The 16,554-nt window shown below is 43.2% G+C and overlaps 1 protein-coding gene across 2 annotated transcripts in view; it reads left to right on the forward strand.

Annotated features, from left to right (window-relative positions):
- The window catches only part of NEDD9 (neural precursor cell expressed, developmentally down-regulated 9), a 74,354-nt gene that overhangs the window by 25,455 nt on the left and 32,345 nt on the right, over positions 1-16,554 (forward strand). Inside the window, exon 1 of one of the 2 annotated variants that reach the window (XM_086740221.1) lies at positions 9,062-9,126. The exons of the other annotated variant lie outside the window; for it this stretch is intronic. Within the exon in view, the coding sequence (XP_086596347.1) occupies positions 9,115-9,126 (12 nt within the window). The 5' untranslated portion in view covers positions 9,062-9,114. Of the gene's footprint in view, positions 1-9,061; positions 9,127-16,554 lie in introns of those variants that run through there. 2 annotated transcript variants of the gene reach the window in all.

A 16,554-nucleotide genomic window follows, 5' to 3' on the forward strand; every position in this document is an offset into this window, starting at 1 on the left:
GCACCAGAAGGTCCATCTCTGAGAAACCAGGAAAATTAAATTATAGACCAATCTAAGGAGTCTATTCCACCAGCTCTAGTCCAAATCTTTTGACTCTATCTACGCATACATATACCCGAAACCTGCTCTTCCAGCACATCTCTGATTTTCATGTTTCTGAGCCAGTGTTTACACCACCAGATAGTCATGTCAGACCATTGTTTATGTTCTGGGAAGAGAGGATTGCATACATACAGCCTTCATGGTCTTCTTTTTGGGCAAACACTCACCCACACCATGATTATTCACCGGAACATCTTTTGGAATAGCTACTCTGGACCCATCTCGTGGTAGCTGGGCTCACTACGGCATGCTATAGTGCCTTACTTTCAAAAGCGTGACTAAGGTCCTTTTACAGTGCCTACTTACTGTCTAGAAAGCCAGAGCCAACATACTATATCGCAAAACTTTAAAGTTAAAGGACAGCATCTGCGCTACCCTGACACTCCCACTGATTTTTAGCAATGTCTTCCAGACGTACACTCTCCGGGACCTTATGGCACAACAGATGAACTAAGCTCCTCCTCAAAAGCCATGAGCACACATGGAGACAGATCTTTACAGCTCCCAGACAGGGCTGAACTCTGAGGAGGTGAGGAGTCAAATCCTTCTGTCAACGCTTATGACTCAAGCCCTCATCAGACTTCAGGAGCAAACACTATGAGTCAATCGGGATGTGAGGGAAAGGGCAGACAGAAAGGAGAACGTAGGTGTTGAAGGAGAGACCAGCAAACTGTTGTGTGCAGCCTTCCTTTCATATGATCCCAAGACTGGTGCTTCTATCAGCTGTGCAAGTGTGAAGCAAACAGAAGAATAACTGTGGTGGGTACTCGTGAGAGCTGAGTTATCTGCAGCACTGCCTCTCTCAGCAGAGACAGTCTACTATGAACAGCCAATTAAGTCAAAGCCAAGGCTCGGAATGCTACGCGGCATGGGCCAAATCCTGGTCCCAGTGAAGTCGAGGGAAACTTTGCCAATGGGAACGTGCTCTGTCCTTTTCACCCCGTCTTTGGCTACCCTGTTGCTGAAGCATTTAGAGTTTGCAAACGATAGCAATGGAAAGAGAGTGAACAGAGTTCCCACATTTCTTCTCTTCTAGTATTGTTTTCTGAGAGTCCTGCAACATACAGTAATGCAATGATCTCTTTAAACTGTATCAGACTGAATTGCTTGTTAAAAATAACAGAAGAGCAAGAGGGGTTTGGAAATCAGTCAATTTTCCTTTAAAGAATGATTTTGGGAGATTAGACCATAAACAGATTTAGATGGCAGCAAAGATAACCATTTCTGGCACTTTTGTGGAGATGCAAATTTACTCTGAGTATGAGATGAGAGTTTAAACACCAACACTCAAAGAAGAGAAAAATAAGTCAGACAGTGTGAGATGTTTCATGTGCTGTTCTCTGTTGTTATGGGTATCAACTGACCTCCATAGACCTGGTTAAAGGCAAAAAAGAGAAAAGATGATTGCTTTCCTATCATATATCCTCCTCCCAAACAACTCAGAAGGAAGCAAATATCTTTGAAACTCATCAGGCCTCAAAACACCTCCAGGCTGAAGCTTCATGGGAAGCTTGGTGGTAAAGACAAAACAGGAGTTTCTCCTTTGGATTGATTTTTTTTTTTTATCCCCAATTTGCATTTTATTAAATTTTCATTTTTACTTCCCCACCTCCCACTGGAAAAAACTAATTGCTAGCTAGCAGACAATAACTGAGCCGCTGGCCCTACCATGGAGATACGCTTTTGGTGCTATCTAACAGTTGCTGGTAAGGGATGTGGAGAGGGAAAACATGAGGATATAAAACAGAACAACAGCAGATTACCTCTGGTAAAAGAAGCATAGAAGATAACAAAGAGTTCCTAAAACCAGAGAGAACAAAAATAACAGGCTTTGCAGGCAAAATGGACACAGTTGTCTAGTCCAGTCACAGGACAATTCCTTGGATGATGCATAAAACTGACAGACAATTTACAGTCAGGAGGGATTGTATCTTAGGGTCAGTTCTGAGTTTTTATCAAGTTACAGTAGTGTGCAAAATCAGGGAGGAGAGTATTAGACAAGGGTTTATTTGATCCTGGCTCCCTGAGATGGGACTAAGACGCAGAAGTGCTTTGCACAGAGGCTTCATGAGGTTTCAAGGAATTTGATGCAGTATTTTATATCTATGCAATAGACACATAAGGACCTCAATGCACAGTCCTCTTTATATACCAGTTTGTAGCTTCATGTTTCTGTACAACCTCCTTCCACACAAATTCAGAGGAAAGCACTGGCACGTGTGTTTGGAAGTTGGGCTCTCCACCCTGCCAACAGCAGGACTGGGAATGCAGGAGGAGGAGAAGGAGAGGGAGGCAGGAAGAGCAGGCAGGAGCAGAGCACCAGAGACTTGAAAGGACAGAGCCACACGCTTCCACATTCAAGATAAAGCTTTTCGGGATCGGAATTGCTGCATATTATCCTGTGTATGCATTTGTGAAGGCAAAAGAAACAGCACCTGCTGAGAAAAAACTTATGGATGCTACTCTACAAAACTTACCTTCCTAGATGTCAAACAGAATATCACAGGAAAGTGAACGGTTTTTACTCCAGACCACTGTTTCCTACTTAATTGTTCACACTCACACTTCCATGAAGGACTCCTTTGTGGGTGGGTTATGAGTCAGGACTTAAATCCCACAAACCTAGTATGCCTGATGTATGTATTTAAAAGAGCCTGGGGTATTTCTGAACTAGGATCATAGTGCTGTGGTGGGCTGGTTGGCCTTCACCAAAAAAAAAAATCCAACTCAAAAACAAAAACAAAGAGAAAAGGAAAACCTTACTCAATTCACTCCTGTTTTAACAATTTTAATACCTGATGGAACAATGTAATGTGATCCATGTGGATAAAATTTCAGCTCCAGAGTTTTGCCCAAACTGCAGAAAGTTCAAGTAGAAAGTCCAGGTAAAGATCTGAGTTTTTGGATGCCAGCACCGTGACTTCTTACGACTACATGAAAAGTTTAACATGCCTAAGCTTTGTGCCTAAGTTTCTCGTCTGAGGCAATTCCGGTTCCAATTCTGGATTCCTTTAATCTTAAACGAGCTGTGATGCCTAAACATACATTTCCTCTTGAGCAATCTCCCTGTATTACATTTATCATTTTTCATCCACACAACTGTGAACCAGAGAGAACGCTGGCCTTTTGCAGTCTCCGTAGTTGTGCTATTTCTCAGCTTTTCTTAAAAGAAAAATAATAACAAAAAACCCTCTTTTGGCATCAGTAGGTTGAATGGCATGCACGCCACACGTCTGGAAGGAAGCCTGTATTTTTTAACCCATGTATTAAAAATATTCAGTGCTGGAGGGGAAAATAAAGGAGTGTATTCTGTGAGCACGACTGTTAGACTGGTTTATTTGTTTGGGAAATGAATAAGCCTTTGACAGTATCTCTGGAAGGAATAGGCCACTGTGTGCTCCATCCTGACATTCTTTCCCCTCTCCAGTCTTCCCCACATACCTTACATTCCTCTTGCCCTCCCAACTCCACCAGTTCCTGGGCAGGCAAGCACTGGGGACCCAGTCTGCACACATCTTGAAGTCACCGGCTTCCGCCATCTCTCCTATCCAATGCACCAGTGTTATCTGCACCAGTGCAAATATCAAGGTTTGCAGAGCTCTTACTTGCCTCAGCTTTGCAAAGTGTGCATAGCAGCTCAGCTACGATTGCTGCTGCCTTCCACAAATTCCTACCAACGCTGCTGAGAACATGAAGTCTCCCTGACCCTCATGCTCTACACCAACCGGACGGCTGGGGCAGCTGTGCTGCAAGGGCCTGGAAGGGCTATTCTTTTTCATCCTCCTATGTAGTTTGCGCTCAGCACTGGACCAGAGATATTTCGATTCTACTTCACTTTGATTCTACATTTCATTACTTCCTTTCAATTCTACATTCTCTCCTTTCCTTTCTCCAGGGTAAGATGGGTCCCTCATGCTCTTTAATAGTGATCCCACTGTTTCTCTTTCCCATGTTCATTCTCCTCTGAGAAGGTGACTGCCTGCTTCTCATAACAAGTTAAAATTGTAGCTGTATTTTTTTCCTTCTTTTTTTTTTTTTAAATGGAAGAGACTTTTCAGCTTATATTCATTGTGTCAGCCTGGTGGCTTAGTGATCGCCAGTGCCAGAATATCTGAATTCCAACTGCCTTCCATGATTTCTCAAGCTAACAAAGGCCAGATTCACTTTCAAAACCTTTTGGGTGGGAGGACACCAGAAAGTTTCTTTCTGGCTGGCATTTGGAGCAAAACAGAGAGGACAGAGGGAGCTGCATTTATTCCCTTTATTTGAAGGAAAGTGACTAAACAGGGCCTTGATGGTTGACTTACAAAGTTAAATGAGCAATTCCTGAAGAAACACTGCATAAAATGCCCTTCTTGAGAATGGGAACAGCTTTTGTGCTTTATCATGAAAAGAGGTGGGATGCCTGTAAGATTAGTTCATATAGACTAAAGGAAATGTAGAATTCTAGAGCAAGAGAACTAGCTCTGTGGTTAAAAAGCATTTTGGGTAGAATAGCAGAGGACAGTCAAATTTTAAAAGATACTTCTGTTAACAACTTTTATTCTCACAATTTGACCCTTGCATTTAAACCTGACCACTACAGTGATCACTACCCTCCCCTCTGTCTGCCAGGACAGACTTCTGTTACTGAAGAGACCGCTTGCTTGAAAAGATTTCTATTACTGGTAAAAAAAAAACAGAGCAGACTTTGTTTTGGTTTGCTGAAATGCAAAATATTCCCTTCTTTGGGTGAGAATGAAATCTTTTTTTCATTATCTCCTAGTGAGGTGGGAGAGGGGGCCTTTCCGCTCAGACAGACACAGAAGCCTGCCCACGTCAGTGGTGAATTTTTGTTAACGTTCTTTTCAGGAAACAGCAGCATTTCATCTTTTTTAACAGATTTGTCCAAGTAAGCAAATTCCACCACTCTGAGTGTGTATAAAACCATTCTATCCTGAAGAAATTCCATCCACTGCATAGCCACTGAACCACTCCGTGTAGTGTTATAGAGGCAGCAGGACCAAGGCTAATTACCATGACTCCTTTGCTTGTAAAGCGCAGTGGCACTATACCTAAATTAATTTTAAGCCCAATCCCCTGGCCAAGTATCACAGCAAGAAGTGATACCAATGCTGCACATCACCCAAAGAATAGTTAGGGCTTTGTGTAGGAGAAAAAAAAAAAAAATAGCTCAGTGTTTCCTAAACACAGAGCTCACAGACCCTTCCTGAAAAGACTCTCTCAGCTGTGAGTGAGACACTCTGCTGTGTCTCTCATTTCTCAGGTTGTGTCACGGGGAGACAGGAACAAGGGATTTTTGTTTGAGTAACCTTTCAGAGCAGGATATCTGTCTCGTGTTCTTCTCCTATCAATTGTCACAAGGCGATAGCTGGCTGATTTGCTTCAACGAGTATTCCCTTCCTAACTCGGCTGACAGCTCTCTCTCACGTTGTGCGCCGAGGGTCGTGGCAGGCGAGCCGCAGAGCCTGGCTGACAAGCAGTCCCTTTGACTGCCCTACCATTTCACCTGCTGCCGTCCCCCAGATACCCCAGAACCCCAACTGGCAATCAGGAGGGCACTGTGAGGACACAGACTAGTGGTGCCGCGAAAAATAAAGCAAGCGATAAGCTCACCAGGACGGTGTATGAGAGTAGGAGACAAGCAGTAGTTTGCCCAAATGAGCAGTGAGCAATATTAATTGCCCTCGGCAAAAGCAAAGAAACAAACAAAAGCCATTGATGCAGGCACAAGACGAAGTCACAGAACCCATTTGCTACTCTGTTAGAATTGCAGCAGCGTAAAATATGAGGTGGTGAATCAAGCCATTGCTGTGCTGTGAAGCAAAAAGACACATTACATGAATTACCCTCCTGAGAACTTCAATGGAGCCCTGTAGTTATAAATCCTGGCAATATAGCTCAAGTTGCCTCTACAACACAGACATCAGTAACACCAGGTCTTGGCTTCCTCATCAGCATGTTCCATTGTATAATTGAGCTGATTATCCAGGGCAACCAGCTCCAAACTTCCCTAGCCTACATCTGAAATACAATATTACACAGTAAAGGCACAGCAGTTGACAAGGTCATCAAGAAAAGCAAAGCGCTTGCACCAACCACAAATGTGTGCTTGCCGCAATCTTGACTTCTTACAGTAATGCATGAAGGTTAGAGGATCATATTTCCAAATCTCTCTTTCAAGGTATATCTAATTCCTGATACTCGTGATAGATCGGGGAGCTCCGCTACGCTGCTAGCTCTGCTAGAAGTGTTGCACTTAGCAGGAGTATTTCACCTCCGGGAAAATTAAAAACGCCCTCCAAATGCAAAGAAAACCTAAGACGGTAAATGGAGTAGGTGAGAAGTGGGGAGGGAGGGTGCATGAATAGAATGAGCAGTGGGACTTCACCGAGAAAGTGATGTGCGATAGCAATCTCTTTTTCTCCCTGTAAAATACCAGCTCTTGGATCTGCTTATTCAGAATCGTAAAGTATAGCTATCAACACCGATAGACTTTCTGTTTTCGTGCCTAAAGTGTCATTCCAGTGGCATCTAATTAAAAGTTTTTAATATAAGTTATGGAGAGCGATGAAGGCAAAACAATATATACAAGGGAACAACTCAACTAGAATTTTCTATTAACACATCTGTTACCTTATATTAAGATCAGTCAGGGACACTTTACGTACATTAAAAGTAATACAAGCTAAAACAAAAGCAGAAGGCACAGCTTCTCAGATGTGCTTAGGTTTCATAATGTGATGGTAAAGCATTCTGAAAAAGGAAAAACACCAACTACATGAAAAGTATCAGTATTGGTGGGATGACCAGAAACCAGATGCACTCTGCATTTAAAATTAGATGAAGTCAGAAATATGATTCTACTTTTCTTATTTTTGTCTCTGATACTTATCCGGTTCTTATTAATGTGGTTTTACAATCTTTAATGTGTTTATCTTATGACAATGGTGCTACATAAAGAGATTATACACAGCTTATTCAGGGAATGGGATTTGGATGCTAGTCCAAAACCATGCTAACACCTTAGCCACTGCATCCTCTGTACTTAGCAGAAATTTTCTTCTCCCAGGAGAAATTTTTATCCTTGGAGTATGAAGGGCAAAAACATACAAAAAGAAAATCAAAGGTCAAACTCCACAGTTACAAAACACTCTGAAGAGATCTGCACTCTCCCAGTACTTAAGCTGGTTATGCATAATCACTGGAAGAATTATTTTCTTAAATAAAGTGTCCAAGGACACAGCATACAAATGAGCTTTATGCTCTTAAAACTACTCAAATTTATTTCAATGCTACACTTAAAATAACGCTGCCCCAAACTCAGTGCATATTAAATATTATCTGTTTCAAGTATCTTCTTGGAAAATCAGAAGACACAACACCAACAGCAAAAATCAAAGAAAACCCCAGAGAAAAACCCCTATGAGGGGTTGTAGCCAGTGAAGCTATAGCACTGCATACGGAGCCCAGTCATGGTGGCATGCTCTGCACTGCAGAAAGCAGAAGTTCACTTTTCTCACTAATAACTGAGACATCTTTTGCACTGATAGGGACTCATACCGATGAACATGTGCAGTCAACAAAATGGTACAGAAAAAAAAAACCTCCTATTTTTGCATTCGTTTAGCAAATTTGTATAGTACAAACACATCTTTTATGCTGGAACTAGAGAACAGAGGAGATCGCAGATAAAAGTATGACATTCTTTAGAATCCGTGAGGCCATTTTAGCAATAGGATCCCTCTCTAGGGGATTAGTTACATGCGAATTTAAGGATATCACTGAACTATGGAATGAAGTTATGTTTGTAATCTGGTAGTACAAGATTATTCTTTGCTGCTTTCCCTTAGGCCACTGGAAATAGTCTTGAGTCCATCTGTGACCTAGAAATGTTGGGTAAGATCCAACTCAGGCAAAAAGGAGAGAATTTATTTCCTGTTCATCTAAACAAGCTGGAGTATATCCCATACACAGAGATTCCTATTATGTGCACCATATTAATCATGCCTGATTAAGTGGTCTGACTTAAAAAGTACGGAAGATCACTGCACATTTATTTTCCCCGCTCTTTCCTGCCCCCAAGATACCAGAGTTAATGATCACTCTCCTCCAAATAATCCTTATTTGCCATGGTCACTCTTTATAATGGACATCTCCAGATCATTAAAGCTGACTTGACCTCCGGTGTCTGATCGGTGTTTAAATAGCAAGCTTTCCCAGGCAAAATGAACACTTGGCGTTTCGATTCAAAAGGCAGTGGTTAAAAGATCACCTTTTCGGGACAAGCGAGAACAAAAATTGATCACCAAGACAGGAACGGAGCACCACAAAGCGCTCAACCCCTCCAAAAGCTGCACAAGGAACAGGAGATGACAGCAGAAGGGATGGAGGGAGGGGGTTCCGCAGCACCAGGCGAACTGGGCAGCACGCATGGGACTCTGCGCAACCTGGCTGGCGGGGCAAGCCCCAACTCTGCAGGCCAGGCCAGGCTGCGAGGGGCGTTTTTTGGTGCCACGCCATTTTTGTCACTTGAGAGCCACACTTCCCAGGCCTGCTTTCGCCGATAGCCTGGGCGCTTCGAAGCTTGACAGGCCCAGAAACTCCCCCCGTCCCAGTCCAGGAGGCAGCAGTCGGGCGGCCTTTTGTTCCGAGTGTCCGTTTCGTGCGGAGAACTCGAGGTGACCGGTTACAGGAAGCAGGGCGGGCAGCCCTCGCGCTGTGCGGGGCTCTCTCTCCCGCCGCACGGCACCGGCGGAACACCTCGCCCCAACCCACCCCCGCCCTGCCCTAACGGCCCCTGCGCGCGGCGCCACCAGCCTGGGAGGGCGGGGTGGGGCCGTGGAAGCTCCGCCTTCTCCCGGAGGGTGGCCAATGGGAGGGGCGCTATGCAAACGAACGAGGTAGCCTGGCGGCGGGGCCGGGCGGCGGGGCGCGGAGAGGCGGCGATGCGGCGGGAGGAGGTGTAGGTGCAGCGGCCGCGCGCTATCCCGCACTCAGCGCTCCGCAGCCATGAAGTACAAGGTGAGCCGGGGCCGGGGTTCAAAGCCTCAAGGGCTTGTGAAGCGCCTTCCCCCGGCGGCCCTCGCTGCCAGCAGGCGTGCGGCGCCCTGCCCGGGGCTTCCCCTGGCAGCCCTTAGGGCAAGCGGGGTACAGCCGTTGGCCCGGGGGGGGCGGAGAACGAGGGGGCAGCGAAGTTGGGGGGGAAGCGGGAGGAGAGCCCCCGGGTTGCTCGCCGTGGGGATAGAGAGGGGCTTTTCTGCCCCCCAGTCCCCCGGCGCTGCGGGTGCCCGGCCGGTGGCTGGCGGCGGTGCGGGAGCTCGGTTATCCTGGGAAAGGCGGGTTTGTGCGAGATGCCCGGCACCAGTTTGGGACGGGTGTCGCTGCTTCTCCTACCGCGGTGTCGTTCAGCCGTTTTCCAGCTCTTTGGCAATGTCTTCTTATCGGGGCCGTCTGCTTGGTGGGTCACAAGTGAGGGGGAAAAAAAAAAATACGACCGTATATTTAAAAAAAAAAAAATGTTGCCTATCCCCCTTTTCCGTGCTAAATAAGTGATTTCACTTCACCTTTTATGAGAATGTTGTTTGGTTTTGATTTTTTTTTTTGAAAGACACAAATATAGAAGCTTTCATCCTAATATTACTCTACTTACAAATGTCTGGGCAGGGTAATCAGTTGCCCACGGGGCATTAGATTACTCTACAAACATACTGTAATCGTGTATGACTCGGGGGGGGGGGGAAGAGAGAAGGAATATACGCCAAAAATAACTTCAGAATCAATAAAAAGGTGATTTGGAAATGTCACACGTTGTATGCTTACTTGGAGACTAGCTTGCTTTGGAAGTGAAGTCCCGCTTACTGAATTTAGGCAGTGTAGTGAAAAAGAGTGCTGATGCTATAACATCGTATAAGGCCTCTAATCTGGGCAGAATGAGATATGCAAGTGATACCTAGGCAAATATATACAGATTTTCATACTTTTCCATGTATCTCTGAGCTCAGCCCAAGCTTTCAGGGTCTCTCATACCCAAACTTTAGGAAAGTTCAGAGTTAAGTTTTTGAAGCTGCTGCCAGCTTCTCCAACTCATGGTGGTTAAGAATAACCAGGAAAAAGGAATTGTGTAAGATAAAAATACTCTGTGACTCTGAAAATGTTGATCTGGCTCTGATGGCTTTTTTTTTTTATTTCTATTTCAAACAACTGACTGATTCAAAGTCTGAAATCAAATTCATCTCCTGTCCCTTTCTACTTCCCCTCAAATCAGTTCAGGTAGGCTTTATACCTGCTTAGAAAAGCTGTGCCTCTTGCTAGGAAACGTCAGGTACTTGGGGTGCAGTGTCACTGTTAGTCCAGAGCTCATGAACTCTTTCCAGCTGTCCATGGACTTGTATCCCAGTGGCAAAATAATGGTTCTGCATAGTTAGTTATACAGCTTCCTGACTTGGTTTTTTCCAACCTAAATGATTCTTGTCACTGTCCACGTTTCCTCTGCTGTGAGGAGATCATGCTTCAGGCGTAACCTGGTGGAGCTGCAAGAACAGGGACCGATGAGGTGGCTCAAAAGGGGGAAGTTTTCCCTGCTCTCTAATGTTTCCTTTGCCCTGTCTGGTTAGAATGAGTTTGGGTTTGTAATTATGTAATTCTAGACAGAGAAAGCTAGACAAAGAATGAGCAAGACATTAAAAAAAAAAAAGAGAAGTCTGAGGGTTTTGGCCTCAAAAACCTTCTTGTCAGACTAGAGTATTTACTTTTGTTGGGAAATGTGAAGTAGCTACTTACAGTGTTTAACTAGGACAAACATCCTTATATCTATTTCTTATCTGTGGAGTAACATATAAAGAATATACCTGCTTAGTCAGTCTCTTTTATTTTGTTTCTATATTTTCTTTACTTCTTTAATTTTTCTGTAGGAAAACAAAAGTCCTATAGTTTTTATTGTATTACAGAAAATGAAGGAACAGAACATGCTCATGGCCTGCGTGGGGACACACCATCACTTCAGAGGTGGTTTAGCTTCCAGGTGCAGAGTTGGGTTGATTTAACCGCTGCTGGTGTTATATTGGGGCCTGTCATTCTTTACTTTCATTGTCATAGTCCATAAGATAAGGTCTCATTTAAAGAAATGATTGAGATGCTTATTATAGTTTAGTTAGACTATTAATAGCTGAATAGAACAGGAACTGACTCTTGTGTGAGGCCCTGAGTATGCCTCTCCATCACTCATGGCTTCACTTTCAGGGTGACTAAACTCAAAGTAATTTCTACTGTAGAAGTCCCTTCTGATACTCTGTCTGCCCCCCCCCCCCCACACACTCATAAGCATTTTGAAAACTTGTTCCCTCTCTTCTTCCACTTCAGTTTCTTTTATTGTCCATCCCACTCTTTAAACATTCTTCCAATGTAATACTCAAGTCTGAATTCTCTCAAAGCCCCTGGGAAAATCCCTGTGCGTTTCAGCAAGTTCAGAATTTTACCTTATATATGTCTCTACACCTCTGTCAATCTTTTGCACACCATGTGCAATTTAGTGAAGATGTGACTGTTTAAAACAAAGAGAAATTTGACCCCAAGTTGACCTCCTGTTCTACCGTTCATGTACTAATTAAATATTGGAGAATACAAAAGTTAATGTTACTGAGCCAAAGGAAATGTTAAGCATAACAAATACTTATATGTTGGTTGTGAGCATTTCTTAGTCCTACTTGTCTAAAAGCTACTTTGAGAAACTAATTCCTGTAGGATGCGGTTGTATTATGGCAATACCCCAGTTCTTCATTTGGCAACAGCATCCTCTTGCGTGAAATCTTCGAGTACCACAAGACTGCATCTCATCAAGTTCTCACAGGATGTTGTAATCCAGAAGGTAGGATCAACCCTTTCTGAAACCAAACCCAGACTGTGATGCCAAGGATGAAGCAGTTACAACTAAAATCTACTGTGTAGGAAAAGAAATACCAGTGGGTTACCATGATCAAAGAAGAACATGGATGGGAGAGGATCTATCTGGCCAGCAATTCCAATGCCCTTATCTCAGGCAATAAAAGTGTGACAGAAGCAAAAAGAAGACATTATCATAACAAGGCTTTTGGGGCTTGTTGGCTGTTCACAAGCAAGACAAAAAAAGAAGGGAAGGAGAAAGGAGGACTTATCTGTTTACGAAAAGATCCAAACAGTTAGTGAAAAAGGAGAGGAAAACTACATTCTTTACCTCGTTTAAGCCAAAAGGAATGACGTAGATGTAAAGTATGAGGTCTTGATTATCTATTTTTAGATAATTTGTTGGGCAAGCAAGAAACCTAAGTAAATAGGGTTTGGAATGCCTGCCATTTGTGCTAAGGCACAGTCCTGTAATATATAGACTTGATTACAATGTCTGCATGCCAAGACAAACAAAATAGTGTCACTGGGAAGAAATACTATATTCCCAACCAGAAATGCTTGTGAAAAGCTGCTTGTAACCCTGGCAATGAAGGACTTTGAATGTCAGGCCATGTAAAGGGAAAAGAACTGCCTGTACTTTACTAACCAAATCCTCTGAGTTTCATTTATTCCTCACACTCCTCTTTGTTTTCCTTATTTATTTATTTATTTATTTTATCTCAGCAATCACAGGGTGACAGTCAATAGGAACCGTAAAACCTTATAAAAGGTAATACGAGAGGAACAAGCCAACAAAAGGAAAAACTGTCGAAGTTTGTGCTGTCTCTGTTACCGTCATGAATTTGCAATGAAAGTTTCATGATTTTTCTCTCCTCTGTGCATGTACAGAAGGAGATGACAGAACTTTAGTAGGGTCAGGCCTCATGGCATTTAGCAGCAGCAGTAGTGAGATGTAGCAATAGTAATGGCTCCTTCCCGAAGCTTGGAGGGCCACTGTCGTTTTCAGATTCTCAGTCCTCCACACTGTGGCATCTGTGTGCCCCCCCCCCCCGCCATAGACTTATGTACTGCTAATAAGCCTCCAATTTTGGCTTAAGTATATATTTGTATACTTAATCAAGGTATTTGCCTCAATACCTCAGGGTATTTGATAAACTCTCACAGTAGAATTTGTTTGCCCTCCCAAAGACTTCATAGTACAGCAAAGTGATGTTAATTCTGTTTTACAGATGGAGGTGCTGAGGATTAGGGATGTTACGGGACTTTTTTCAGAGGAAGGAGAGGAGCCATCACAAAGCATTTGAGTTAACAGCATACAGGTTTTTGCATGATTTCTAAACTTCTATGTTTTTTTTTTTGCTAACAGCTGCTCCTGAGTAATGTAGCTCTAAGTCCATTTCACCAAGAAACTGTTAGTCTAATCCAGTTGTTCCTAGTATACTGTGGAGAAGCAGAACTGCCACATGAACAGTCTTCTTTATATTTTTGATAGTTCCAATTCACTTTGACCCTAGATAGTAGAAGAGGCATTGGATATTAATCTAGGGGTTTTGCTTGTGCTTTTAAGATTCTGCTCGAGGTTGCAGTCACATTAAACTATTAGTTTGACTTCAGGTGTCTTGACCCAGTGTTTGTATCCTCATTGCAAACAGTGCCATACTATCAAAGGACTCTATCAGAGGGAGTCCTGTGGGATCAGAGAGCAGGAGAACTGTGTAATAGTAAGACTTTATGGAAACATCTTCTGCAAAGGAAAAATTAAAGTACATTTCAGAGTGCTGCACTCTTCTAAACCGATAACCACCATTTTGTAGAATACAGGCTAGCCTTTGGAGAAGTCCTATGAAACATTAGTGAGACCTCGTTAAATGTTGGATCGCAATTCGTAAGATCACATACAAACACACCTTTGGAATCTTATGATCTCAAGCACAGCAACAAGCAGGGTTAGAAAAGATTATACTTGCACTGATAACTTATCCCTGAACATTGAACTGCTACGTGTGGTGGCTCAGGAGAAGTTTATAATGTTGAACTGCCTGTACTCTATGACAAATACCAGAGTCATTGCAGCAAGGCCAGACGCGTGTAATGACCCAAGTAAAAGTTCGAATGAGGAAATTCTCCCGAGTCACACACATCTCCATGTGCTACTACTGGCATCGGTGTGCCTACTGGCTACTTTGTCCAACTTTTGAAATGGTAAGAGAGAAGAAGCTTATTTGTCTCCTTGCAAAAAGCTTGCACTCATGGTAGTCCTCAAGCAAGCCATTATGTCCTGCTCTTGCACAGAAGTGCAGGAGAAGAGGATGTTCCTTCAGTATCTGGAAATAGCAAACAGCCTTATGTCTCTGTGCACACAAAGTGTAGAAAACCATGACTGGATCATAGGGCTTCCTCTTTGTCATATTACTAACATCTTTATTATCAAAGATGTTAGGGGCATGGGAATGACTTCTGCATACAACAGATGGACAGATGGGCTTAGGTGACTTAGGGGCCTAGGTAAAATCACTTTTGTTTTGCTTATTTTCTTTGGATTAGCTTATCACAGACACTTAAGTACTTAACTCATGTTGGTATGAATGGGATTTAGGAACCCGCCTGTCTCCAAGATCTAGAGTTTAATTTCATTTTTTAAAGTGATGTAAGCACTTAAGAGGATCATGTACAACTGCCTGCCTTAGCTGCAGCAATGGTGGAGAACCCTTACCTTCTACTGTTCCTGTTTCTAGCTGCACTCGATGGAGACAAGTAGCTGAACTTCTTGAGAGACTAAAGTCCACACACCTCTGTAGGAGCCACATTCAGTGACCTTTGGAATCACAAATGTGCAAGTCACTTTTGAAGATCCTTCTTTGCCTAATACATGCTCTCTCAGCATCCACAAAAGCAATGGACATTTACTTGTTAGAACAGTACTCTGCTGAAAGATGCTTCATGCTAGGTCTTCAGTAGGATTGATCAGACAGTCTTCTGGGACTGTACCACAAAAGAATGTTTATGGCATGTATGCAGCAATATTTGTTAAGTTGGGCTACTGCTGAATAAAGCTGCAATGAGAGGTGCAGCCTGTAAATGGCTGTCACTCTTGGTATCGGTGAAGCTGAGTCACTTTATAGCAGCTAAGAGTGCAGCCCTTAAATATTGCAGCCTGTCTATCACAGGCTGCTCTTGGCAAGTAATCTTTTTCTTTTGCCTTTTGGTCTAGACATTACAGTAGTGGAAACTGTCTTAATTTTAAGGAGTTCGTTTTTCCACAGCAGATTTGGACATAGCTTATGTTTGACAAGAAACAGGACTGCTAAAGCTATAGCTTGCAGTCCTAGAAACAGAAGTGTATAGCATGACAAAAATTGTATATTTTTTTTTCTCTGTAGGGATGAGAGCCATTCTCGCCTTTCTATTTTTGTATTTGTTTTAAAAACATTTGATTCACAGTTAGAATGGATTAGCCTGCCCGGAAAAGGAAGAGTAGTAAGAATGGATTTACTCTACAGGAATGCAATCAGCACGTCAGAGGCCCTTTCTTAAGAGGGCCTCACTTACAGCGCGGTTGAAGTTTTTAGCAGGAGCAATACTGTCAATCATTTGGTGGCAACAAATGTTAGAAAATGCTGAAGGATGCTAGGAGTAAATCTCAATCCCTGCAATGAATGACCTGCTTAGTTTAGGGCAGGGGGAGGAAAATGCAGATCATGAAAATCCAGTGATTTTTCTTTCAAAGGAATTTTTTTGATCCAAAGGGTTAAGTACAAAACAACTGCAAGTGTGCACTCTGTTTAACGTACAGCTTGCAGTAGGTAGGCTCATGAATGCCCTTGTCCTGTGGACTTTACATCCAATTAAAATGCTAAGGGTAATAAACCAATTTTTACTGTTATAGAAGGGCCTAGTTTACAAGCAGACATCCTTTCTTTTTTTTTTTTTTTTCCCCTCTCTCCCTGCTTACACTGCTTTATCTCATTTGCAGCCGAAAAACTGCAGAAACCAATCTCTCTTGTGATCAAGAACACAGTTAAAGTTGTATTTCAATCCAGGACTAAGCATAGTAACTATAATTGGTTAAAATGCACCCCCACGCTCTCCCTCTCCTTTCTCCAGGAGTACATTTCCCTAGAAAATGTCAGCTTGCCAAAAGGGGAGGCATGTTAACTTTTGGCCAGTACCGTGTGGTATGGAGAAGACCCTGACCAGGCCTGGGAAGCCTCATCGGGCAGCCAGACCCTGCTCCCCTGGAAGGGTGTCTAATTCACGGGCAGATTGCTGCCTGTCCCCCCGGCCAGCCTGCTGAGGGCTGGTGGGAGCCTGGAAATGTGAGTTCCCAAGCTTGTTTTTCTTCAGTGAGCTGGACTCTCAAGGCATCACAGATTGTGGCCGCTGTGTGGTGACACATGGATGGTGACACTAAAGTGACAGAGAAAAGTGGCTTTCCCTTCCATGGAGAATTTTTGGAGAGACTTGGAGGGAGAAGAGCATATCACAGTTCAGCTAAGTTCTACATTTGAAGGAAAAAAAAAAAGAAAGAAAAATCATACTTTCCAAAGCTGAAGACAGCAGACAGAAGGA

The sequence above is a fragment of the Chlamydotis macqueenii genome, chromosome 2 (genome assembly GCF_036417535.1).
Source record: "Chlamydotis macqueenii isolate bChlMac1 chromosome 2, bChlMac1.mat, whole genome shotgun sequence".
NCBI classification, from domain to species: Eukaryota; Metazoa; Chordata; class Aves; order Otidiformes; family Otididae; genus Chlamydotis; species Chlamydotis macqueenii.